General features: G+C 38.3%; 1 protein-coding gene across 3 annotated transcripts in view; it reads right to left on the bottom strand.

Moving 5' to 3' along the window:
* AP3B1 (adaptor related protein complex 3 subunit beta 1) overlaps positions 1 to 27,948 on the bottom strand; it is a 206,838-nt gene that overhangs the window by 125,399 nt on the left and 53,491 nt on the right. For all 3 annotated transcript variants that reach the window (XM_063453597.1, XM_063453598.1, XM_063453596.1), the window contains exons 7-14: positions 19,307 to 19,489; positions 14,270 to 14,422; positions 13,448 to 13,545; positions 10,858 to 10,912; positions 10,697 to 10,768; positions 8,116 to 8,178; positions 5,985 to 6,117; positions 974 to 1,083 (exon numbers count right to left, since the gene is read on the bottom strand). In XM_063453597.1, the coding sequence (XP_063309667.1) occupies positions 974 to 1,083; positions 5,985 to 6,117; positions 8,116 to 8,178; positions 10,697 to 10,768; positions 10,858 to 10,912; positions 13,448 to 13,545; positions 14,270 to 14,422; positions 19,307 to 19,489 (867 nt within the window). The remainder of the gene's footprint in view (positions 1 to 973; positions 1,084 to 5,984; positions 6,118 to 8,115; positions 8,179 to 10,696; positions 10,769 to 10,857; positions 10,913 to 13,447; positions 13,546 to 14,269; positions 14,423 to 19,306; positions 19,490 to 27,948) is intronic.

The raw sequence follows: 27,948 nt of genomic DNA, 5'->3' as shown, positions 1-27,948 counted from the left end.
GGTCCAGATGACATGCACAAAGCAAAGCATTGCTGACACACAGGCCAAGTGACACATTCCTGCCAACACAAGCTCGCTGCCCATAGGTGCCAGTCTCGTTTGCTTTGTTGTATAATCTCTCTCACACCCTGCTGCTACTTACACATGTAAATACAAAAGAGGAATTTGCACCCTATGGCCATTCGGTGCTACTACATACCTCATTTGTTGAATACACTAGTGTTTGGATGGTGTGTAAGCTTATCTGCCAACAACAATCTAAAGCAAGTGTTATATCAATGTATATTATAAACCACTAATGAGGAATGTAAAGGGGCGATAACACTCTGAATAGGTGCCATGCATTAGAGGTTACCTATGCAATGCCGTTTTATGCAACTTTGGATAAAGAAAAAAAATAGTAATGAAAGAGTAACAAACACGGAGTGCCTCATCAGACTGTATATTTACAGTGAAACACTACACACAAACTAATCCTGTATCAATGTCTGCGAAACACTAAGACATTTAATCATTTAATACATGTGATAGGTGCACTCTCTCCCCCTGCTACAATAGCCTGGAGAAATCACAAGTACTCAGGGTGGTTTTTATCTGAAGCATAATCTCCCCAAATACTAGAAAAAACTAAGACACCATGACACAGTGATAGTGTATTCTGTGAAACAATATTTTCCGAAATATAAAACGTTTCACCTAATAAACCAATTTCTATTTTGCCGTCATTGGGAAAGCGGGAAACCGAGGTGATTAGCAGGCATTGTGCCATTCGCTGGTGACACTGTAGCTTTTTATTGTCCACGGGATTTAAACTTCAATGACATCTATTCTGGTTTCCCAAAAGGGGCCTGGATCAGTGGCAAACTCAAAGCAAAGTAATCAATCTCAGGGAAACTAAATCCCACTGTCCCAATTCAGCACAGAAATCAATTAGCACACCGAGAAACAAAAGAGCTTGCAATAAAATACTCACAGTAATCTTATCGAGGAGCTTGGCCATATGTTTAATGATGTCACCATGGTGTGCTGGCTGTGTCTGCAGAAGTTTCTTAATGACGACCACACTCTCTGCAACTACAACATCTGTAAGAAAGGAAGGCGAACACGTGAGCAGTACCGCCTCTGGAAGAAGTGTAAAACATGAAATACGGAACTCTTTACAAAGCTACTCACAGTGTATTGGATACAATGTATGTTGTGATGGGGCAATTTGTTAAGGGTCTTTGGCACATTGAATCTTAGTGATAATTACCATGTCTGCAAAATGAGAAAATCGGCCAAACACTGGCAGAAACACAAAGGGGCTCCATGCACCAGTAATGCAGATAATCCAGAGCATCAGAGATAAACACATCCATTTTATTATAGACCAGAGATGTCAAGAGATGCCCTGGATTTATTTTATCAAAGACTAGAGGAACCAAGAGATATCCTCATGCAAGAGATCAGGCAGAATTTCAGGAGCATCAGAAGAACCTTCATCCATTGTATCAGACACCAGAGGAACCAAGAGATCTCCTCACCTACTTCCAGAGGCACAGAGACATGGTAAAATGTACGAAGGTAGCAGGAGAACGGTCTTTGAATGGGAGAATACCCAGGTTTAATAGTGTCAGGACTTATCAAGAACAATAAAACAGCGATGCCATCCTCTAGTCTACTTAAACCCCATCTAAAGACAGCAGGCAAGCACATTGGCTCCCTCGTAGTTGTAAAAAATGGGTACAAAAAACTGCATGAATCATGGAAGCAGCAAAACGGAAATTCCTGGTACTTACTTAAGGAATACATTTGTTGCCAAGCCGCGGGCATCAACCCATGTACACTATACTGAATATCTCCCTAATATCGCCCAAAGCATCACAAGCAGACATTATTCTAGGCTCTGTTCTAGACTTTGTTAATAGAGGTTCCCAACAGTCATCACTGACCTATCTGCTCTTTCAAATTGGCTCTCGGGGGCCGCTTATTAAAGGTTCAAACAACAGATTAATATAGTTGTTTTATTTGACTGTACCACTGTTTTGCTACACAAAAGAAAAAAGAAAGACAAATTGCAGACCGTAAACACTGACAAGGTAAAAGGCCAATTTTTCAAATGTAACATTATTTTCGAGACACTGATAAATCAACGAATTTGGTAACCTAGGATGACTGAGCTAAAGCAACTCTGTGATCATTACAGACCGTGAGCGTCAGGAATAGGCAGAAACACTGCTACTGGAGCACTGTAAGGGTGAGCTGTGAGAATATAGCAATATAATTCATGGAGAATGGAAAATGATAGGGGGTCATTTCCTGCGACTTACATGGCATCGGGGCTTCTGCTGTGAATCAGAAATTACCTCTGTGCTTCAACTACGAAGGGTTAAGCACACATAAAACAGAATTCTAGAAGAGTTGGATTGGTGGGTGATCGATCACGAATTTAAAAAAAAACAAAAAAAAAAATCAACATTGCCCTCAGGGACTACTCGTTGGCCCTGTACCTGCCTACTTTATAACAGTAATGGATAACTGACTATTTACCTTATATTTCTAAAATTGCCTGATCGCCAGTTTGTCTTCTGCAAAACTCCCTATACTCATTATCATTAGTCAAATCTGGACAACGGACACTTCCTTCTCTTCAGACCTACACAAAATTATGTTGCACCTATCAAAAAAGTAAAATGCAGCTTGCTCAATATGCTTTGATCTTCTAGCCTCGGCACCTTTTGCAAGAACTACAATAGCTACTCCAACGTTCTACTCATTTCCCAACACGTGGAAAACACCAATATTGATATTCAGTATAATGTCCCATTGTTTACATACTCTATGATTATAATCAGTCTGCTCACGAATAACCAAGACTTCAAAATCATTATAAAGCACCATGGCGTAGAACACGATATAAAAAATATTTTATAAATTTCTTCGTGGACATTTAACCGCACAAGGATCCCATTGGATTTTCACCCTTTTACCAGATTATCCTTTTTCTATTCTTGTGCGTTTGGAAGATGTTGATGAAGCTGTTGCGTCAAGAACAGGGCTTCCACGGAGGAACTTTGGGAAAACTATTAAGCAATTAAGTACATTTACGAAAAACAAATATGTCTGATTTAAGGTCTCTTGACTATCATTGGAACCTAAGAAAGTAAACAAACCAGTAGTGATATAATGTGCTATTTCCTTTTACCCAGATTTAAAAAATGAGTCTTAAATGCCAGAATTTGGAATATTGATATGTGTGACGTTTTCGTTACCATGGTAATTACCTACAAACTAGGGTGAGCTGACCCAAACAGCAGCAATAGAGTGTGTTTTTTCTGAGCAATAAAGCAATAAACACAAGGATCCACATGGCACGAGCTACAGTGAGGTCTGCACGGTTTCTTTAGTGAATACATTCTTGATTTTATTCATTAAATACCAAAATGGAATTTAGGAAAAAGATTCTCTGATATAGTTACAGCTTGGTTATTTTATCCAACATTTTTCAATCCCATTTTCCATTCACTACAAATGTTTAGTGAATGGATACCACAATATGTTAACTGCCAATCCTAAAATTAACACAGCAGAACAGAGAGACATTGTGAATAAACCACCTAGGAAATTAGACTGCGTATGACAAGGGTTTCTTTAAAAATCTTACATACAAATCGATCCATTTATGATCCAAGTAAAGAGAAAAGACCAGTATTAGCAGTGGGTTATTAGTCTAGAAATGTATAATGCATGGGATTCTACTGGCATCTGGTGGAAAAGATCAACAAGTCAATTAGCTGAATACTCCACTCGCTCTGTGTATTTTCAGAATCCCAGGCTAGCGAACAAAACCAATTTATAATTTTTACTTAATTTGTATAGACAGCCCTTATTTTTAATAAAATATCCTATTCATAATACTGATGCCTTTTGCTAAGGTAGTATAAACAGATCTGGATTTGTTACTACGTAGCTGCTGGGGCTGCAGACAGAACCAATACCAGCTGATAGAGAATGTATTAATATTGTAGTGCATACAATCACCCCTTCGTATAGCTGGCACCCGAGTTCATTGATACAACACAAATATTAACTTATGGGGGAAAATCGCCATGAACAATGCAAGGCTTACCCAAATTCACCTATCTCTTAACCCCTTAAGGACCAACCTTCTGGAATAAAAGGGAATCATGACATGTCACACATGTCATGTGTCCTTAAGGGGTTAAGGAAAATGAACAGACTAGCATTTGGGCAGCACCAACACAAGGAGATCCCTCCAATAAATATGTATTAATCAGACTGTAGCATTCACAGCCATTTAGACAGACTGGACCACATTTCAATCTGAGAATCTGATAAGACACAGTTATTAATAATACATGTTGGAGGGCCTTGGTGAACACGCTAGCACAGGCATGTCACTGCTCGAGGTGGACTCTCACACCTACGAAACCCGTGTCAAACTGCCATTGGATCCCATACCCTGCATGAGGGCAAGTTAAAAAAATAAAACTTTCAGTGACCAAGGGGTTAAACGTATTCATTGTCAGACATTGATCTAAACATGGATCCCTCTTACATGATGCAGCAGGCTTATTGGGTTGTGATAGCGGTTGGTGGGTTTGTGCTTCCCCAAGAATAAGGGAGTGGATAGCGGTCTAGCCAGTTCCTGCACAAGTACTCATGCCTGCAACTCTGGGCAAAGTTCTGAACGTGGAACGCTCTACTGGTTTCCATGGCAACTGTTTATTACGCCAAACTACCAACAGGTTGCAGCTACTCCTGTAGGTTTATCAGAGTCACATCATAACCGAAAGCTACGCATTGGCAGACTTTTATTTTTCTGTTGGGGTTTTTGCATAGTGTTAATTTTAACTTTTGAAATGTCACAGAAATGGGTGACTTGATATAACCAGAGTGTGCAGCTTGGGAAATATTGAATATTTTGTGTATTCGCACTGTTTGCTTGGTGTGATCAGTCTGTCTTGCTGCATACAACATTATGAGTCCACAAGAAGAACGCTAGCCAATCAAAATATAATCAATGTGGTGACTTCATACAATTCGAAACACGCAGAGGTTAAGAAAACTCCTAAATCAAAGTTTAAAAATACAGATCAGAGAAATCTGCTTGTACGATAACAGTGCTCATCTTGAATAATTCCATTTTCTTTTTCACCTGCAGAATTAACGCTTGGGATCATTTGCCAGCTTTCAGCGCCCTCTGGAGGCTACTTCCAGCAAATCCATCTCGATGTGCATAATATAACAAACAAAAAGTTATTTAGGCCTCAATCGATGCGTACACCAGTTCTACGCTTTCCTATGTTCAATTTACAGACTGGTGACATATGATCCAGTCTGTCTAAATTGATATGAATGCTACAGCGAGTCTACCAAATAAGCAAATCCTACTCCAACCATAGATCTCTTGTCCAACATAGCCAGGACCATTAATAGTAAATCATGCACTAGTTAGTACATTAGCTCAGGAACACAGTGCAGTGAGGCTAGCATGCCAAAGGTGCCTCCCCAGTCTTGGGCTGTGTCCCTTTCTAACTTGGCCTAAAATCCCTTATGCTGGCATAGTAAACTTTGGTGAAGCCCTACTCAAGTTTGGGCAAACATTGTTGCAACAGGGAGAGGCTAGCAAAGTTGTGTGACTTGTTCTGTTATTTGCGTCTGAGAATAAACCGCTCCATAGGTGGCACCGGAAGCCAAGGGGGCAGTAGTCAAGGGTAGAGCCTTGAGCCGCAAATAATGTTTATTTCCGAACAATGATCAGCTTGAATTGTGCTGTAGAGAAGGATAAAATGTTGCACTGTTCACCAGTGATATTACATCACCGATCTCTTATAAGTCAACTTAGAAACGAAATATGTATCTCACTTTGTGCATGTTTAATTAGAACTTACAATAAGCCTTTGTATCAACAAACTAGACCAATTAAATAAAATGACAACATCCCCACATTACTCAATGAAGATATAATATGATTAACTTACCATCTCGATTTGACAGAAGGTATACAAGACCATTAAGACATGTATCGGTCACAGCAGATATATTGGTTGCACATCTCCCTATGGCCTCAATGGTGGCAGCAGCAAACGCTTTGTCCTGGCTTTTCACATAGGTCTGAAAATAAACACATTTACTTGTTTTATCGTACGTGGTGATAACAACAAGCACTCAGTATATCCCACCAATATTGTAATTAATATTTATAATTCCGAATATATCTCTGATAATTCATCTGTAGCAAGGAGCCCGTAGAGTTTGTCAGCCTGTTATCTATTTTTGCCTCAATTATTCTCAATTTCATCAAAAAGTTTATTTGCGTTTTTACAAAGATGCCTGTACTCCAGATGTTTGTTTTTCAAATGTGACCACTAGACTTTCGAACTACGATAAGGACTTTCTGAATATATCTCCCTATATTGAGCATAATGGGTTCTCTGCCTCAACCAGGTATTGTGTGCCTGAAGTAAACGTGGATATACATACACATAGGTGCACACCGTTACTGGGATTCCCCAAGCATTCTTAAAATCACTCATCACCTGCTTTATCTTTTTCACATTTTGCAATGGAAAAAAAAAAAACAACAACAAAATCAACATTTGTTGGTTGGCCCCCCCAGCAGGTCAATACGAAGAACAAATAAACATTATAAGTTAAAGGGACACTAAAGTCACTACAGCTTAATGTAGTTGTTCTGGTGAGTATTATCTTTGCCTTCAGGCATTTTTATGCAAACACTGCCTTTTAAGAGAAAAGGCAGAGTTTACATTGCCCTTAGGGACGCCTCCAAGTGGCCACTCCTCAGATGGCCACTGGAGATGCTTCCTAAGGCAGTGCTGCACAGTAGGCAGCACTGCCGTTTAGCGTCTCTATGCTCTGCATGGGGACGCTGAATTTTCCTCATAGAGGTGCATTGATTCAATGCAACTCTTTGAAGAAGTGCTGATTGGCAAAAACGGCATTTGGCCCCGCCCCCATCCTGCCACCTTGCCAATTTTTAGCCAATCCAATGCTTTCCTGCTGGCGGCAATTCTGATGTCATCAAGGATGCGGAACAGGGGCGCTGGATTTAAGGTGAGTTTTAACTAATTTTAAGGGGGTGGGGGGAAGGGGCAAGCCACCTAAATGGTGGGTTAACACTATAGTGTCAGGAATAAATGTTTGTGTTCCTGACCCTATAGTGTTCCTTTAAAATTAATAGATACCCTTCCTGAATTTTACATAAATCCCACGAATTTGTATCTTCCAGTAATATTCTCCACCAAACCAGGGAGACATGGAACACCTGTTATCCCATCCCAACATTCTCGTTGTTTTCACCGAGAATACTGAGCATATTACATAAACTTTTGCCTAGCACGACCTTAAGGAATATCTTATAATGTCAATAACTGGAATATACCATATACTTATGCTAAGTTTTTTGATGACAGAAGTCAAGCATCTCACTATTTGCTTCAGTGTCCATTCCATCCATTATAAATAAAAAAAAGTATTATGATATTCCCCTGCCCACAATCTCTGATATGGCACCAATGAAGAGACTGAGCAATAACAAACTACTTAAGGATTCTGGCGACCATGGGCACACCATTGCCTTTAAGGTAAAATTATGATCTTAACAGGTATTCACCCCCACCCCTTGCTTAATAACTTTGCTCTCTGGGAAACATCTTAGGCTTTGATGATTCCTATCGCATCCACCGGGTTAATGACATGTTGGGCTGTAATCATGCCTATGGGTAAAACAAGAATCCACCTGGTAAATGACATGTACCTGTAATCATGCCTATGGGTAAAACAAGAATCCACCGGGTAAATGACATGTACCTGCAATCATGCCTATGGGTAAAACAAGAATCCACCGGGTAAATGACATGTACCTGCAATCATGCCTATGGGTAAAACAAGAATCCACCGGGTAAATGACATGTACCTGTAATCATGCCTATGGGTAAAACAAGAATCCACCGGGTAAATGACATGTACCTGTAATCATGCCAAAAGGCAGAATGTCTGCAAAAGGACAAAGTTAAAATCTAGAGCAAAATCATTCAGCTGTTTATTCATTAAAAATCTCTCTTTACTTTGATATTGAAAGACTGCACAAACCTGAAACTCGCGAAGAAGAGTCGATATGTTGGATTCTGTTGCCAAATTGGTCAAGATTTCGAGCTGCAAAACAGAAAGTTCTGTTTATATATGGTATTTAGTAAAGACTGATGCTTGGATCAACGGTTATACATAAAACTATACAATACGATGGGAGTTTTGCAGTCCAGCTCTCCTCCAAGTCTTGGCCCGGTGCTCAGCTGCACACAAATACAGTCTCCAAAAAGAAAGCCAGCACTCAAGGACGTCAACGTGAAAAAATAGGCATTTAATCCAAGTGGTCAACGTTTCAAGGTGTCCTGAGGAAAGTTCACAGTTGTGAACTGAAACGTTGAGCACTTGGATTAAATAAAAACAAGTTACCTGCGCTCTCTCCTTAATCCCTATGTATTTTTATATATAAAAAAAATACCCCTTTCTGTCTCAGTAGAGATTTTTGCCAGAGGCTCAAGAAGCAAGGTGAATGGTTAGTGTTAGGACCCACCTAGGGGCGTCTGCCTTGACGTTGGCAGGTGGGCTCATCCTCTCATGGCCATTGGAGGTAACTAAAAAAACCTCCATTTGTTTAAAAAGGATTAAGGAGAGAGCGCAGGTAACTTGTTTTTCTTTGGTTTTTACTATATATCGGGGCTGATGTGTACTGTAGTCATTTGCAGCCGCCCAGTGATGGGAGTGAGCGCAGGACTTATCTTTCTGCACTTGGATTAAATGCCTATTTTTTCACGTTGAAGTCCTTGAGTGCTGGCTTTCTTTTTGGAGACTAATACTATACTATGTCAAATGTTTTTTTTTTTTTTTTTTTAAAAGTTAAACCCTTCAGGAAGATATGGTAAGCAGATATGGTATACTATGTACCCAAAGAATATATGGTATATAGCATATACCAATTAGTGGAACGCTATATAAATGAACAAAAGTGCAGGGGTTCACTTACCCCATCAATTGGGTGTAACAAGGTACATATAAAAAGAGAAAACAGAGAGATATAGTGCAGATGGTCACATGGTCTGAGCGGTTCTAGTTATTTATTTACCACCAATTACTATCCAAGACCATCTGCACTATATCTCTCTGTTTTCTATTTTTTTTTTTTTTTGTGCCTTCAAATGTGTATTCCTAAGTGTGTTGTTACACCCAATTGATGGGGTAAGTGAACCCCTGCAGTTTTGTTCATTTATATAGCGCTCCACTAATTGGTATTTGCTTTATACCATATATTCTTTGGGTACTTAAGATTGATCGTGGAAATAAGGGTATTCCACTTTATGTGTTGAGCTGCTTCCTGTTTAGGCACTATGCTGTATCACCCACTATCCTCGAAGAGATCTCGTTTCTGTTTTCGTCAAGCAAATTCTATGTCAAGATAGCCCTGGTATGTCATCCGTCACGAATGGGGTTAAACCATACGCAGGAAATGGGAAATCACATTTCAGTCCTCAATTGAAAGATTTCCTCAATTTAACCAAAGGTGCACATAAAGCGCAGTTTTATTTTATTTTAAATCCACACTAGTTAATATAAAGCTTCTCAACAGAACCCAAATAAAGACAGAGGTACTTTCATTTAGGTACTCAACTGATCCAATATTTTCTTCATCAAATAATACTCCAGAACAGCAAGAGATATCGCAGCTATACAAGGCAATTTAAAGAGCCAGTCTGTCTTTATTTCAGAGATACTGCATGTTACACAGAACACTTTACAGAACCACTTGCTCGCTTTGCTTGTGAAACCCTTTGCATGCCAGTATATATCCCCAAATCCTGCTTCAAAGCTTCCAATGTAAAATGGATCATAATGTGATCCTCGATTTTTTCGTATCCACGGGAACCCTTACATACAGAAATTAATATAAATATTACTTTATAATTTGTAAACTTTTGGTTATTAATGGGATCCCCTAAACTTTAACAAGCAAGAAACTTATTTTTTTAGATTTTCATTTCTTTTTTTTTGGCATAATGTTTTCTCTAGATATGATATTTGTAAAACAGGATTACTTTTTGTCTGAGGTATCCCTTTAAATGCTAATTGTGGGAAATCCTGGATGCAGTATAGGGACAGACCTTCAGATAGAGTCAAGTTGTGTTATTTTACACTTTCTGGAGCAAACGGATACTGATTAGTACAGTACGGACGATTAGGGAGTCCACAGGCTGAATTGTGTAATTACCTGCCAGACCAAGAATGTTAATAAGTGGGCCATTCAGCTTTTCAATGGAAAGGTATTATTTGGGTAAACGTCCATTACACAGTGACATATGACTATGTACATTATAGAATTATTATGACATGTGCCAGATCACCAATAATGTAATCAAAGCCATATATTTATGCATTTATTTTTTTGCCCTAGGCCATCTGATGACCTGTTGTATAAAACATGAGATATTTGTAAGATTTTGCTACCTGCGTGCAAATGGGAATTATGCCATTGATTTAATATTGTTGCAAAAGCTATAAATGATTTTGAAATATTTTGAATATTATGAATTATGATATATTTTTGATATGTATTGGTGTAAATTGCAGGTAAATGTACGTTTAACTTGAAAATTCAGAAACCCACTCAAACTCTCACCTTTAATGTTTTGATCATAGTCGGATCAGTGGACCTAACATAGAAACTCTTCATATACGGCTCAAACAACCCCTAGAATCAGGTCAATGAGAAAGAATTGCATTAACACATGGGCATCACAATGCCTTGCAGAATAGGTCATTTATCTTAGGGTGACATACCTTCCTCTGTATAGACATGGTTGCAATGTTCTGAAGGACAATATACTGAACCTCCCTGCAAAATGAAACCAGGTAAAATATTACGCCTTGACGATCTCTCACAAATAATTCACATTACAGGTCATAGGACATTGTAGCTAAATGGTTTTAAATTGTTTAGCACAAAGGGTAAAATAGCTGGAATTAATGCAATTTATATGTAGGAGAAGAAATATCTAAAATCTATTCTGGACTACAGCAATATTTATGAACTAATTGTATTGGAGGGCCTAGTGGAGTAGACATGTATTCCATATTATCGCTGGCCTTCTCAGCTGGTGACATTAGAAATATAAAACTATTTCATTAAACACAAACTAATCATAATAGCAACCACAATGGTAACAGTAATTTCCAACTGATTTAGTTATTTGTGCTTAGCATGAAGGTGAGAAAATGCAATTTGACATCCGCATTGCAAATTTTTAATTTCTCCATCTTCGGTAAACCGACATACACCATATATGAGGCAACCAATTCATTGCTCTAATCCTGGTCTCTAGCATACAGAACGATCAAGCAATAAATTCTCGCTGAGTACAACTACATAGTATCACATCAAGGCCTCAATTTAAAGGGACACTATAGGCACCAAAACAACCTGCAGTCTCACTGCTCAATTATCTGCCATTAAGTCACGGTTTACACAGCCCTAATCACACAGTCTCCTTACACATTTCATGGAAAGAGAGATCTAATATTTAAACTTCCTTTATTGAAAAATTCTGTTTGATTTGGAATTTCTTAGCTCCTGCTGTTAATATTATTATTATTATTATTATTGCTACTATTGCAACAGATTCCGTAGCGCTTTACAATATTATGAGAGGGGGGATTTAACTATAAATAGGACAATTACAAGACAACTTACAGGAATGATAGGTTGAAGAGGGCCCTGCTCAAACAAGCTTACATTCTATTGGAGGTGGGGTATAAAACACAATAGGACACAGAATGGCCTTCTCAAGCCTGCTGGAGCTTCCTGTGTGTACAATTTACAGAGCAGAAGATAAACACTTCTAAAGCGAGTTGACATCTGATTGATAATGAAGCCATTTTTTTTTCATGCAGGCTGTGCGAGTCACAGCCAGAAGTGGTGTGGCTAGGGCTGCATAAACAAACAAAAGTTATTTAACTCCTAAATGGCAGATAATGGAGCAGGAGCATGATGTATACACCAAAAATGCTTCATTAAGCTGAAGTTGTTTTGACTTAATATTTTTGCATAAACTTTTACAATTATTTAACATTATGAAAAACATTTCAATTAGGTAATATTCTGTTTTGTATTATATATATTTATTTGTGGTAAACAATTAATCATTTTAAACTTTTACCAAAAATGATTAAATAGTTTGAAAACCTTATCTAACAATATTAAATGAAGGCCTAAAGAATGTGCCCCATAATTCTCAGATAGATTCCATGTTTAAATTACATTATCAAACACAACAAGCCTTGGTAGAACACCAACGAGGGAACCCACGGTAACTACCTATCCTGGTCTGTCTTGGTTCTTGTAGTACACTGGAAAATCGCTGGCTATTTTTACTGGAAAATGTTTCAGCTATATTGGTCACTTGAAATACAGGATGATAAAAAAAAAAAACCTTCATAAAATTGATACATACATACATACATACATACATATACATACATACATACATATATATATATATATATATATATATATATATATATATATATAATCAAAATAAGATAGCACTCCCAGGACTTGTAAATCAAAAGATAAAACTTAACTTTTAATTAGCTTGAAAAAATCGACGTTTCAGTCTGTTAACCACAGACTTTCATCAGGAGTCCTGATGAAAGTCTGTGGTTAACAGACTGAAACGTCGATTTTTTCAAGCTAATTAAAAGTTAAGTTTTATCTTTTGATTTACAAGTCCTGGGAGTGCTATCTTATTTTGATTTTTTGTATTTTGCTGGACAAGCACCGGGCGAATATACTTTGTGAGTGGAGTGCAAGATTATTTTTCTTGTTATATATATATATATATATATATATATAGATAGATCAATATTCAGTCCTCGGGTGATCTGTATAAAAGCAATGATTCACGGAGCCTTGTGTAACACAATTACTAGATGAAGACAGGGATCTGCAGTCACTGACTAGAGAGGTTGTTCAGATACATTTAAAAGATGCCTTTAAAAGGGTTCTTTAGTATTTGATTGGGGTACAGAGGTTAATAGTAGTTCTATGGGAATAAGAAATATCAGTGTTGTGATCCAGGGAGAAATGTAAATATTTCCCATTTTCATGCAAAACTGAAAGAAAAAAAGGAAAGTTCCTAGTTTGAATTTTATCTGTATTATTATATCCGTATAATTAATAAAAAGAATACAAAATGAAATACACACCAGCAACTGTTCTACACATCCCTTATCTGATCACGAAACCAAACAATTAGTGGGTCCATGTTGCAAGGATATATGAGGCCTAATTCGGCAGATACGTAAGTTAATGTGGAGGAATTTGGAAAGGCGACACCTGTACATTGAAAGGTGCAGATTCATCTTTACAAACCTGTAGCTACGTAGCAAGCGAACGAGTGACTTTGCAATGATGGTGGTTTCAGACTTGGGTGCCAAGTGCCAATACAACTGTGCTACAGCCATAACAACCTGGGGAAATGAGAAAACAATGTGTCCATTGATTTAAGCAGATCTTTTCATAAAACGTCTAGCATATCCCTCCTCCATTAATATCCCACGAGCTGTTTCAGTCTGATATATTTGTAATAAAGGTCAGCCTATACATATCTACATTGGTGAATGTTGGCAGTATATTTCAGACTGATTTTCAACAATTACTCCTATAGACAATAAGAACATAGGGGGAGTTTAAATAAAGTACTATGTAAAAGACTCAAGGGACATTAACGGCGAACCTTACCATTGCACTGCAGGTGTTTGAGGATGGCTTTTCCCATGATGCTAAGCCAGACATTTGAGGGAAAGGAATTCCTCAAACAAGTTTAGCCATTTTGACTCGAGGGCATTTTCTATATTTTACAACACATGCATGCACCAAAACCACTACAGCTGATTGCGTCTTTTAGAACGTGTTTACTACTCTTAGAGGGGCACACAAGGCACCATAACTAGTACAAACCGACAACATAGGGGGTGGGAGGGGAGGGAGTTATCTGTTTTACAATCTAGTAGAGTTCTACCACGATTTGTTCAACAAAATCTGTTTTGCTCTGATTGGATTTTGAATAGGTTAATGAAAGGATATATTCTCATTTTATATTAAGATTTTTTTTTATATATACCTCCAATGGCTCAGCACTCCAGACTATAACCATGTATATAATAATAATTTGGTGCAAATAATAAATTTTACCGCAGCATTTCGGCTCTGAAGTAGTGGCTTGGTAGTTTTCAGAAGAAGCCTGTGATCAGGGTCCATGACGTACGGCCTTTTTTGCTGGTCTGTATCTTTTTCTTCGTCAGATTCATAAAAATGACTTCTCATTCCATCATCTCCAAACTCATCCTGCAAGATATAAAATAAACAAATGTGGTTAATGTCGCACTCCTTCCCAGTTCATGCATGTTGCTGCGGGCAAACTATTCAGCTTCATCAGCTGGGTACCCAAAAACTGTGGATTGCTTTGTCATGCACCCATTGTTATTGTCCAATTGCGTATCTTAGAGGGACAACCTCTAATATGACAGAATGCCGAGTGTAAGCTCCTATTAAAACGGCTCGGACACTTTTCAGTATTTTAGAAAAGCATTCTTTATGAAATGCTAATCAAGACAGCCAGAACTCCAATGCAATTCAAAGATACCATAAGACATAACAGGGACTACTTTGTCTTATGGACAAGTCTGAGGTTGAAAAAGTTGACAAGAGGCGGAACTCCGCCTTCAACTTCTGGTCAATCCCAGTAGCTGTCACAAGTGACGGCTGTGAGATTCAGGCATTGATCTATAGACAATCCCAGGGTCTCGCTGGTCCCACAATAAACCTCAGTATTGTACTCTCTTCCACATGTGCAGTTTGGATTTCTTACAGATAGTTGGGATTATGATACTTTATGGCAGTACTCACAATAAGCCTTACAACTCACGATAAACACTCAGTTTAGTTTAAGGAGAGTTGCCGACACAGGTAAAATAAATCTAGCAAATTTGGAATAAATATATACATACATATATACGCACACGTGTATTTAAACATAAGTGCTAAACGTGAGAACAAACACCACAAACTCACCAATTGATCTGGCACATTATAACTGCCAACATTGTCTGTGTGGGTTTCTAAGTTTTAATAAAGTTATTGGTAAGGTAGAGAGCACACTCATTCGATTTGTAGCTTTAATTTCGGAATTACTTTCCAGTATGCTTAATTTTTCTCATATTCCCCTTTATCCAAGTTAAAGGGACACAATATGCACCTGCACAACCTTCATGCAATACATAACGTTTGGCAAAAATACATTCCTTGGACTTTTTTCCCCCCACATTTTTACGTTTTGTGTATATATTTACAGGCACTTCGAAAAGTGCCATAGAACATTGTTGAGGCATTCTAATTGGCTGATCACTTCCTGGTCTGAGCAGGTAATTATTGATTCCAGTCTAGGCTGTTTCTTTAACCGTTCTACAAACAAATCCAATTCTATTGTCAATCAAGATTTAGCAAATCCCTAATCCAATTACTATCACATAACCGAAACAGAAAAATACACAGTGAATATATACATTTTTTTCCGATTTAAAAAAAGAATGGAATTCTACTTGAAATAATAAAGAAAAAAAATGAGTTTATGTAATACCTGGTCTTGTATTCCTTTAAAAAAGTAAAGCATATTAATCACCCATTCCTTATTGCCATGCAACAAAGACATGCCATTGTTTCGGTGTCTACTTCAGGTGACATCACACCTTTTGAAATGTTATTAACCTCTTCACTGCCTGCAAACTATTTCCCAGCCTAAATCCCTCATATTTCTAAAGCCTTGGGTACATATTTAAGATTTGCACGTAAAATATACATTTTAACTGTAATCTGTGGGCTTTTGAGTATTAAGTTAGTAAACCTTGTGCATTTCACCAAACCAGTAAAGGTCATAAAGGTAAAGGTCATAAATGAGGCCCGGTATTATGGGATAACAGAACAGGAGACCCTTTCATAAGGCATTACTAGTGGATGGAAAGAAAAGGCTTGGGTCACTAAATGAAGACAACGTAAAGCCATGCATTTTTAGAACAAAAAGATTTTAAAAAATCCCAAGGAGTTGCAATTATTTCAAGGTTATGTACAGTAATTCACTGTGAATTACCATTATTAAACTAATTTACAAGTGGCTTCATAAGATTCCGGGTGGGACATCTGATATCGATGTCCAGAAGAGTGGAATAGGAATAGCCAGATACTGTGCAGAACCCTCAGACTCTCAGGCCAGTGGGACCCAAGACAGGGCAAGAGGAGGAGGTGTATTTGCAAAAGGAGACACTGAACGAACGTTGAGAGAGATAGGAGGAGAACCACAAGAGGAAAGTGTCACAGAGACCGAGGGATTGAAGAGTTATGAGAATATAAATATATATATATAATATTAGAAAAAGGGTGCACTCACAGGTCTTTCCATAAATTCAATGGTGTTTCTTGGAACAAAGTATCAAAAATAACTGATCGACGTATCGACCCGTTCGGGTCTTCCTCAAGACGTCAAAACGTCATTCCGGAGGACATGATCAACTGTGTCAAAGGCAGCAGAGTGGTCAAGAAGAATTGGTATTAAGTAGTGGCTTTTGGATTTAGCGGTGATTAGGTAATTTGTAACTTTAATAAAAGCAGTCTCAGTAGAGTGGAGGGGCGAAAGCCAGATTGAAGAGGATGGAGGAGGGAGTTGGAATTTAGGAAGTGAGACATACGAGTAAAGACAAGTCTTTCTAGAAGTTTTGAGAAAAAAGGAAGCAGGGTTGTGGAACGATAGTTGGAATGGGAAGATGGGTCTAGGGATGGCTTTTGTAGGATGGGTATGACAGAAGCGTGCTAAAAGGGAGCGGAGACAACACCAGATGATAGAGAGCAGTTTAGGATGTGTGTTAAGGACGGTACAAGACAAGGGGAGAGAGATCTGATAATGTGGGATAGTACTCGATCAAGCAGACAGGTGGTGGGAGGAGATGAGAGGAGAAGCATAGCCACCTCATGTTCTGTAGCTGGGAGAAGGCCTGTAGGGTAGGGAAGGTATGGTCCATATGTGTGGTTGCGAGAGGGACGAGCAAAGGGGAGAGAATTCTTCCTTAACTGTTCAATCTTGTCGGTAAAGTATCATGCAAGGCTATATGCTGGAAGGTCAGTTTGAGGGGTGGCTTGAGGTGGGTGAAGGAGAGAGTATTAAAGATTCATTGAAAATATTATACAACACTAAATTGATTAACTGCATCTATAACAGCTTACAAATATTACTACATATACTATATCAATGGTCTCAGATTGTATTTTCTTCATTGTTTAAAAGGGTGCTATGCAAAATTAGAAAATGTATTTGACCTGTACCAAAACACATTTTGTTTGCATAGTTTGTCAGAACTTGATCGATTGGCATCTTCCCCGTATTTCTAAAGTAAATTCACAAAAGGTTTTAAAAAATGTCATAATAGAAATTATATATAAATTGATTTTTATTTATTTATTTTTATTTTTAGATGAATTATAATATTATGTATTTAGTTTTGAAATGGTATGCCGATTTCAAACCCGAAAGCTAGAAATGATTAACGGCAATGTTAAAGCCATTATTCACGACAAAGAAATTGTTCTTTTTGCGCTTACATCCAAGTTATTTAGAAATCAACACACCATCAATATCAATTCAGGGAGAAAGCCGAAATCACCTGGGAGGTGAAGCTGTTAGTCTGGAAGGCTATTTGTGAGCCTGACACAAAAGGAAGTGCCATCAGCTAGGTAGATTTCCCTACACAAGGAAAACCGATAATGTTCTTTGGACTAATCTGTTGACTTCATTAACATAAAAAGGTTTAATTTCCATTTCCCTGCATCAGCTCTATTTGCGAAATGTTGTGCCCTATAAACGTGCTGTTATTTTCTGTCGTCAAGCATCCTCTTAACAAATCTTCTCATTAATATGTAAATTTAAAGTCGATTGGTCTTCTCCGTGACAGCGCTATGAATTGCTAGTGTGCTGGATAATCTGCTGTGACTTGGCATCCACAATTTATCACAAACTATGTCACTTTGGAAAAAATTACAGAAAACTCGCTGAAATTGACAAGCCGGCAATCTACTTTGTCAACACTTAATTGTTCTTTAAATCCTACATTTACATATAAACCGACATAACCCAGGCCCATAATGATACAAATAAGCCAAATTAAAAATCTCTTTTGCTACTAAAGATGTCACGTTAGGGGACTTCATTAAAGAGAGCAATGTATTGGCTGTAAATAAAATACTATCAGATTCTAAAAAGATTTTCAGATAATTTTCAATTTGCTACAAACTAAAGCAGAACATAGCATAGGGACGAGATTCTCAACCCGTGGTAAACGTACACCAGAAGGTACGCGCACCAGAGGCAGGGGTACACCAAAAGGTTGCCCAGCTGGCCACCTTGGGAGAATGGAGGCAGAGGCAGTGAGGGAGCTGTATTATCTAGCACTGCTCCCTCCTGCGGTGATGCCAGGATGTGACGCCACACAGGCCATGGCATCGCTAAACAGCGCATAAGAGAGCAGTGCTGGAAGGGCACAAATATTACAAAATCCGCACATTGTACCCCAGGGAAAAGGATCCATTGCAACTCTCCCAAAGGTTAAAGGAGAGTGTGTGAGAGAATGTGTATGTGTCCATTAGTGAGTGTGTTTTTGTCAGTAAATATGTGTGTGTGTCAAATCAGTTTGTGTGTGTCTGTCAATGAGTGTGTGTTTCAAATCTCATTAGTGAGAATGGGTGTCAGTGAATGTGTGCGTGCCAGTAAGTGTAGGATTGTGTGCCAGTGAGTGTGTCAGTGAGTGAGTGTGTGTCAAACTGAAAACAAAAATACAGTATGCAAATCCAACCTGCAGCATCGCTTTTATTAAACCAACATATCGGAATAACGTTCTGTACAGCATGAAAGATGCATGAAGCTTTTTCTTGGAATATATTTGAAGAAGACAGAATTTAAATGTAATCTGAAAGTTTGCTTGTCATTGAGCATTGAGATAATAATTTAAAGCAAATATTCCACATCATTTGACATAGAGGAAAAAGAGAACTACTTATAGACCTCGTGGGAGTTAGCAGGATGGCTAACTGTTGTTGTTGTTGAATCATCAGTTCCCCTACATAAATATTGCCGAGTTTGTCAGATGTAGAGCAATAATTTGTGCAGAACTGTCACTAAATTCCACTCACCTCCAACCATGGGTTAGCAAACTGCGTACGGGCATATCGAGTGAGCATGTGGATTATCACGACTTGGCCCCACTCCTCCACATCCATCAGCAAGTTGCAGAGCTTCCGGAAGTTCTTGTGGATTAAATCAATTCTGTCTGGGCACACTACTTCAAAGGCCATCACAACACTTCCCGCTACAAGCTAGACAGAAAAGAGAAAGCACACAGAGCAGCATTAGGATTGTAAATTGACCATGAGGCTGGAACTGACCTTCCCAAATTCATTATGGAGATAATTAAAAATACAATTTAATACATATATAGCCACCTTTGGCTGGATTCCTAAATTCTAAAATAATGCCATTTCCGTGTTCTGGAGTCTTCTGGCTCGTTATATGATCTTCAGAATCTCTTAATTGTAATATCTTCATTCTGGATACTCCAGAATTTGTCAGCTAAGACATGCATGCATTTTGTATATCTACAAACAGCCTACAAAAGATGCAGATCTCGTCTGCAGCCTTTGCAAGCCTTCCCATTGTAACCCCACCCAGACTTTCTGTGGCTGTCCAATCACAAACTTCCCAATGCAGCTCAATGAGAAGTCTGTGCAAGGGAGGTGCTCTGTGCAATTGCAGCCTCTTGAGTTTAGTTCAACTGAGCTAAACTACCAGGAACAGGAGAAGTTGGCGGATTTAAAAAAAAATTAAAAAAAAATATCCAATTCAGCTTTTTGGGCTAAAATTTGAGATTCAGTTTGACATTTCCGAGCAATTAACACTTTAGCGAATAACCCGCATAGTGTTATATTATAATCTGCAAGCAGTAGTTGCTTATAAGGACTGTCTTAAAATACATATTGCCTTAGTACACAGTCTCAGAAAACTCTCCTCTTTAATTCCAGTGGACATCTGTGCAATCACAGGCTATCCACACGAGACACTGCCAAAGCCAAACATAAGCAAAGTCAATATGTATCTGTGCCCTTTGATGCACAATACGATAAAAGATTCCCCAGGAAAACGAATGTAACATTTGATGATTGCACATAGGATTACGTGTAAGTACCTCCAATTTCCCAAATGACTTTAAATCGTAATTGAATGAAAACACAATTTATTGAATTTCCTTTCTGGAAAATGTTATTTGCACAGATATTAATATTTTTAGAGCTTTTTTTCCCATCTCGTATTTGGCCAACATTTGGTTTATTAATATGCACCCAACATTACAATCAAAGAAAACTGCTCGGAATATAGACTTGCTATTATGCTAAGCAAGCTGCTGGTCCGTTGGGGATTTTATGAATTACCAATCAGTATAAGCGTGAAGTTGCATTTATTGACTCCAACCCTGTCAACATAGTGGAGCCTGCTGGTCCCAGCATGAAGACAACTCATTCTACAAACCAAGGAATTGATTATTTGTAAGAACTAAATAAAATACATTGGACGTCTTAAGATAATTCGCTTTTCTGTCATATGCACGACAGCAAAGAAAAAAACAAAACAAAAAAACAAAGCATAAAAATGGTAAAAGTTACTTCAGAAAACAAAAACATTAAGGATAATCCCTATCGACACATAAATCAGATAGCAAAAGTTGTCAAGACTAGAAATTAATAACATGTTTATGCATTGATTACAGAGCCAAAGTCTCTGAAACAGGCTGCCCCTTCTACATCGCAATCAGTTTGAGTGGATGAAAAGGCAAGCTATACATTTATAGACAAATAACCGCTCAAAAAGAAATTCATTCTGGTTTATTTGTAGATCCTTAAAAGACAGGAGATACTCAGAGGGTAAGAGCTACACTTTCATGAAGGGTAATAATACAACCATGAATTTCAGTGCCATAAAAGCTCAACTTGGCTCAGTAATCCATATTTCAACATATAGTTTGATTTGCGGATGTCGTGTAAAATCAGTATGTTTCCATTGTAAAACTGCAGCTTTGCTGGAGGCCCGATTATCACAGCCTACAGAAGAAAGGTCTTGTGACACGTTCTTACAGAGCTGCACACAAGTATGTGGCTTGACTGAAGAGCACTAACTCTATAGTTACATGAAATGTCAGTGCACAGTGGTTGAGATGTAATACGGAACACTAAGGTGGATGGTTAAATCAAGTTATTACAAAGGAATGGCTACTAGTCTGGGTGCAGTGAATATGACTTGAGTGGCCAGTGGGTGCAAAATTCACAATTAATTACAATTACTTATATAGCGCCAACATATTACACAACACTGTACAATAGGTCAAGCAAGACAAACAATGAGTTCTAATAAGGAATCACACTGGATGTAGAGCTGTAAACCAGATTCAGATTTAAGCCAAAACAATAGTAACTTGTACAGATCTTATGAGTCCTGTATGCAGTTCCACTTACTCCTCTACGCAGGTTAGAAGTCAGAATATGAGCCTGACTGCACTGCAACTACAAAAAAGCAAATCCCTAATTTAAAGCTTGAAAGTCTTCAAAGTCGGAGTATATTCAGCAGCCTGCGCTCGTCTTGCTCGGCACTCTGCAATACATTTTGGATTGTAAATCCCATTACTCTCAGAAACCATATGGCCAGCCATTGATAAATGGTGAAACGTACCCAGCTCTTTCTTAATCTAACGGTGTAAGGACAGGTTTATTTGGAGTGCTAATATCGTTTTAAGGAATAAATATATAATTCATCATAAAGATATACTATATATTGTATTGCCTTTACTGAAGTTATAGGTCTGCTCTCCAGTTTGGTCATGGCCACGATGTCCCAGATTTGTGAGTGTTATACTATCCGTCCCCCATTACCACCTCCAGTGGACCTGTTTTGGAGGCACTGTAACATTTGTTTCTTCACTTTTACTGTACATGCTATGGAGGAGAGCAGGAGAACAACCAGCAGGAAGGGTCTCCTGCCACACTGGTCTGGGAATCATCTGTAGACACACAGAATTGTCAAGCAAGGGGACTAGTTTTTCAATTTAGACTTTCTTTGTATTTTCAATGCAGTGTAACCTTTCATGAGTCAAGCACTCAAATTAGACTGTAAAACTCTATAAACATAGAAAGTTAAAAGCAAAAAATGGAAAAAGATGAGAAATCTACAGCAGCAAATACGAGTCAGGATTTAGATTAGTATGTAAATTCTATTTCCGTCTCTCTAATTTGAAAACCTGTTCGGGGCTCTACACAAATCAACATTTTGACGTTCAATTTTTTCATTTATTTGAAATATAATAAAGTACTCAATTCTTTCCTAGTAATACAACGCACGCAAACAAAAATCTATTTCATATTAGAACTCTCTTATTCCCAATGATAAGAAACTTCACTTACTCTAGGTTATTATAAATTAATTTGGCTGCCAACTGTTAAATGCAGCAGCCAGCCCATTAGCACATTACACTAAGGGGAAAAAAAAAAAACATTCAAAACCTGAACCTTTAAATCGTTTAAATAAATATAATATATAATAATGTTAATGGTGATCCGGCGGTCTTTGGGCAACTTGTCCCTGCTACGTTTAAAACAAATATTCAAAGTAATAAGGAATAGATGAACATCCCCGTTTATTAAATGTTCAATACAGCAGAAAACTGCCTTGAATTAAAACAAAATGACTCACCAGGAATTTCAAAGCAAAAAATATCTCTTTGTAAAAAACAGTCAGTTAATTTCCATCTGGCCGCGTTAACAGCAGCATTTTGTAGAAGTGGAAAAAGAAGAAAATAATATATATATGCAATATAAAAATAAATCACTCCAACAAAACGGCCAATGAGCTCATCAAATTCAAATCCAGCCTTTCCATTTATGTATTTTATATATTAAAGAAATAAACACGGTTCATTTGTCTTGTAACAGTTGCCATGTTTTTCTGTGCTGTTGCTATGAACTTGAGCTATTAGCTACACTCCAAGGTAAACTACACGAACCATCAACAAAAGTGACACTCAATCTAAGGAGTTCATATTTTGTCCAGATTATCTATGGTAGTTGACAAGCTGGTAATGAAAAAAATCACACTAAGCAAATGGATCTCTAATAACAATAAATTCTCTCTAAAAATATGAGGGGTACAAAAATGCTTCCTTGCATCAATTTTGTCATGAATTCTAATTAATGCCGGGGGGGGGGGGGGGAGGGGGCTCGGAGGCTGCTGGGCCATCGCATGTAGTGCATTGCTTTGTGATTGATGGGATGCTGGAACCTGCCCTCATCATACAGCCCAAATGATATTCCCCTTCTTATTTCAATTTTCGAGGGACATGGAAGATGGCAGAGATCGGTCATTTATCTTCTAATCGCAGCATAATAGATCTATCACTATAAACCATCTGCACAAATAGTTATTTTTCCATAACAGTGAAAGCTCTTACCAACCTTAAATCAATAACTTCTGAAAGAGCAGTTTTTCCCGTGTGTCGGGCTCTGCAGAGAACATGATAACTTACTAAAAAATATTTAACATGGTTAAGAAAGGAGGGATGGTTCTGCTTGCTGTGGATAGTATAGCTGGGAGCTGTTAAAGAATGAGGAATCCCTGGAGCCCAGTAAATACACGCTATCCGGGTAGTTACCGCGTGTAGGGACCGAGAAGACGTGACATGAAGCATGTAAGGAAGTACTACGACTACATGCTAGAACACGTTTATCCATTTGTCAATATGTGTATGAGTTTGAGTGTGTGTATGGATATATATATATATATATATACACACACACACACACACACACACTTCTGTGTCTGTGTTTATATGTCAGTGTGTGTATCTGTGTTATGGTGTGTGCATGTATCAATGTTTGTGTGTGTCAGGGTGCATGTGTGTATATGTCGGTGTACGTGTACGTGTGTGTGTGTGTGTCAAAGCAGTCAAACACCAGTACAACACACTCCTGCATTCAAACCCAAAAAATATATAAACAAACATCCCTTCACTCAAACACAAATACTTCACACAAATGTACATCTGCATTTAAAAGTGAACATTCAGACTCAGACACACCCCTGCAATCAAACGCAAACATTACATACAAACACACCCCTGTATTAAAACACAAAAACTATATACAAGCAGCCTTTCAAACACCAACACTGCCGTAGCGCTGTACAGATTTACAACCTAGAAATTTTTACTTGAGTTGTCGTGGAAAAAATACTGAAATATTAAGGGTGCCTTGAACCTTAAAGGTTTGGGAACCTCTGGGCTAGACCATTTAACATTATAGATGACCGAGTCTAGAAATGCAGTGTCAGTTCTGTGAAATGTGCAGTAATAGGGAGCGGACATGCCCACAGCTATTCCTTCACAAATATTTGCATGCCACTTGTGATCCATTGTGGACATAAACACAAACTACGATTATTTAGCTACCAGATCAAAGAAGAGATGGAACTGTCCCTGTAACTGTCTCTGAACTGAATCTCCAGTCATACTGATGTAGAATTATTAAAAATCTTTATTGAACCTGTATTGAATTATTGTACTAACTCAATTTTTAACCCTCACACTGTGACAGACCCTCCATTTTGTCCACATTACCTGACAGATCCTCCATTTTAAACTACATTACATGACAGAATTTCCCAGCAACATTTAATACAATGAACAGAGACTGTATTTTCTATAAAGACATGACTAACCCCGGAATTGCTGAATCTCCTGTAATTTGCAACATAGTATAATCTGAAGGCCATGAGAACACTGTACTAATGAAATGTTCTATTCATAAAAGAACCTTGCACCTGACCACGAGACTGACATCACTAACTACGTAAAATGACGCCCAAGCCCCCCTTTCCACCGAGTAAACCTCATGCTGGGAAAGATGGCGCTTGAGCCATCCGTCCACACCCGTGTCCAGAACAATACCACCTCTCGGTGGGAGGACACCTAGCTAACCACTTAGTTTTTGAGCCAATTAATCATATTGATGGGTGGACACTGACAGACACTTAACAATTAATCCAATTAATGATGTTTATTTACTGATATCTCGATAATCAATGATGATGCAAAATTCCCCTTAAAAGGGCCTGCGAGCCCGCTCTTGACTCACTTGCCAATAAATTTCCTCGAAGTTATTTTAACCTGAACTCCGTGTGTCAGTCTGAATTACTTCTGCGTATACGCAATATAATTATCTCAAATTTGGACAGGAACAGATAGACATTTAAACATCTTTGTTTATTTCTAAATTACACTATAACAATACGATGTGCTACATGTGCCTGCATTTCATCCGTCTTTCTTTACATGTACTGGAATGCTTTGCTTTTAAAAAAAAAAAAAACAGGAAAAAGAGTCAGGTGAGGCACATGTTGCCTCCTCAATCAGATGTCCAGTAAACACTTTGTGAGTTGTGTGTGAAATGGAATCCTGAGGAACGTTTTAGGAGTGGAACAATCATAACTCTAGCAGTCATCAACATCAGTATATCCAGTAATTGAGATATAGAAATAGATTGAGATATATATATATATGGTGGGGAAAAAATGTGATTGAAAACCCCTTCCACCTGAAGTCTGTGGATAGTTAATGTTAAACAAAAACCTGCACACCAGTCAAGCCATAAGACTTGCTTTTCCCACAGAAATCACAAGTTTGTAGTGATGTTACTACCGCAAAGGATTCTGGGTGGGCACATGCAAATTAGTTTAACAAAGAATATACAGTATATCTATTAATATTAATATTATTATTATTGGTATTCATATAGCGCCAGCTTATTCCACAGCGCTTTACAATAAGAGGGGAATTTACCAAATGAGACAATAATAAAATGTAACAGGAACAATAGGTAGCTGAGGACCTGCTCAAACAAACTTACAGTCTAGAAGAGGTGGGGTATAAAAACACAATAGGAAGGGTATTGAGGAAGACAGAAAATAGACATGGTGGGAAAGTAGCAGAACTGGAGGTGAGAGTGGAGTTTGGCCCTTTAGGAGAGAGCAAGAGGAAGGTTTGAGAGAGAGAAGTTACTCTTGGAGGCCATAAGTAATCCTGAAAAGATGTGGTTTGAGGGACTTCTTAAAGGATTGAAGATTAGGGGAGAGTCTGACAGGAGTAGGCAGGCTGTTCCAAAGGAAAGGAGCCGCCCGTGAGAAGTCATGCAGGCGTGAATTTGCAGTAGGGGTACGAGAAGCAGACAGAAGAAGGTCGCCAGTAGGACGGAGAGACTGAGTGGGCATACCTATGAATCAGTGAAGAAATGTAAGAGGGGCTAGAGTTGGTTAGAGCTTTATAGGTAAGGGTTAGTACTTTAAATTGAAACCTGTCGGGTACAGGAAGCCAGTGTAAGGATCGACAGAGGGGAAAGGTGTGAGAGGAGCGACAGGAGAGAAATCAGCCTGGCAGTAGCATTCATCACAGATTGTAGGGGGACAGTACGGCTTCTGGGGAGACCAATTAGGAGAGAATTACAGTAATCCATGTGAGAGATTACTAGAGCATGAACAAGCTCGATGGCAGCATCTTGCGTAAGAAAGGAGCATATGCGGGCAATGTTTTTAAGCTGGAATCGTTTTAGCTACAGACTGGACATGAGGTGAGGCCAGGATCAAAAATGTCACACAGACAGCGTGCTTGAAATTATGGGGTGAGGCAGGTACTGTCAACTTACAGGGAGAGTGGAGGAGGAGGATCAGTGTTATGAGGAGAAAAAAATAAGAAACTCAGTTTTAGAGAGATTGAGTTTCAGAAAGCAGGAGGACATCCAACCAGAGATAGAAAAAAAGGCAATTGCTGACACGTTGTAGGACAGCAGGGGAGAGGTATATCTGGGTGTCGTTGGCATACAGGTGGTAGTGGAATACATATGAATTAATGAGTTTCCAAGAGAGGCAGTATAAAGAAAAAACAGAAGGGTACCAAGAACTGAACCTTGAGGGACTCCGACTGAAACAGGATGAGGAGAGGAGGTGTCATTGGAAAAAGACACTAAAGGAGCGTTGGGAGAGATTGGAGGAGAACCACGAGAGGGATGTGTCACAGAGACCAAGAGATTGAATAGTTATGAGAATATAAATATATATATATATATATATATATATATATATATATATATATATATATATATATATATATATATATATAATTAGAAAAAGGGTGCACTCACAGGTCTTTCCATAAATTCAATGGTGTTTCTTGGAACAAAGTCTCAAAAATAACCGATCGACGTATCGACCCGTTCGGGTCTTCCTCAAGACGTCAAAACGTCGTTCAGTTATTTTTATGACTTTATGTTCCAAGAAACACCATTGAATTTATGGAAAGACCTGTTAGTGCACCCTTTTTCTAATTTGCTATATATTTCAACGTGGGACCAAGGCACTGTATTTGGAAATTATGGACTAAAGGGTGAGTGCCAAGCTACTTGTGTGTGTGTATATATACATATACACACACACACACGTGCTCAAAAGTGAAATTTTGGCATTGATTTTGAAAATATGACTGATCAAGCAAGAAAATGTCCTTTATTGAAGTATAGTGATCATATTTATTATCACTTAGTTGTTTGGCTCATATTTAAATCATAACAGAAATTACCCTAATGGCCCAGATACAAAGTTTACATACCCGTAATGTTTGGCCTTGTTACAGACACAAGGTGACACACACAGGTTAAAATGGCAATTAAAGATGAATTTCCCACACCTGTGG

The sequence above is a fragment of the Pelobates fuscus genome, chromosome 5, assembly GCF_036172605.1.
Source record: "Pelobates fuscus isolate aPelFus1 chromosome 5, aPelFus1.pri, whole genome shotgun sequence".
Classification (NCBI taxonomy): Eukaryota; Metazoa; Chordata; class Amphibia; order Anura; family Pelobatidae; genus Pelobates; species Pelobates fuscus.
This window is presented reverse-complemented; position numbering and strand designations above follow the sequence as displayed.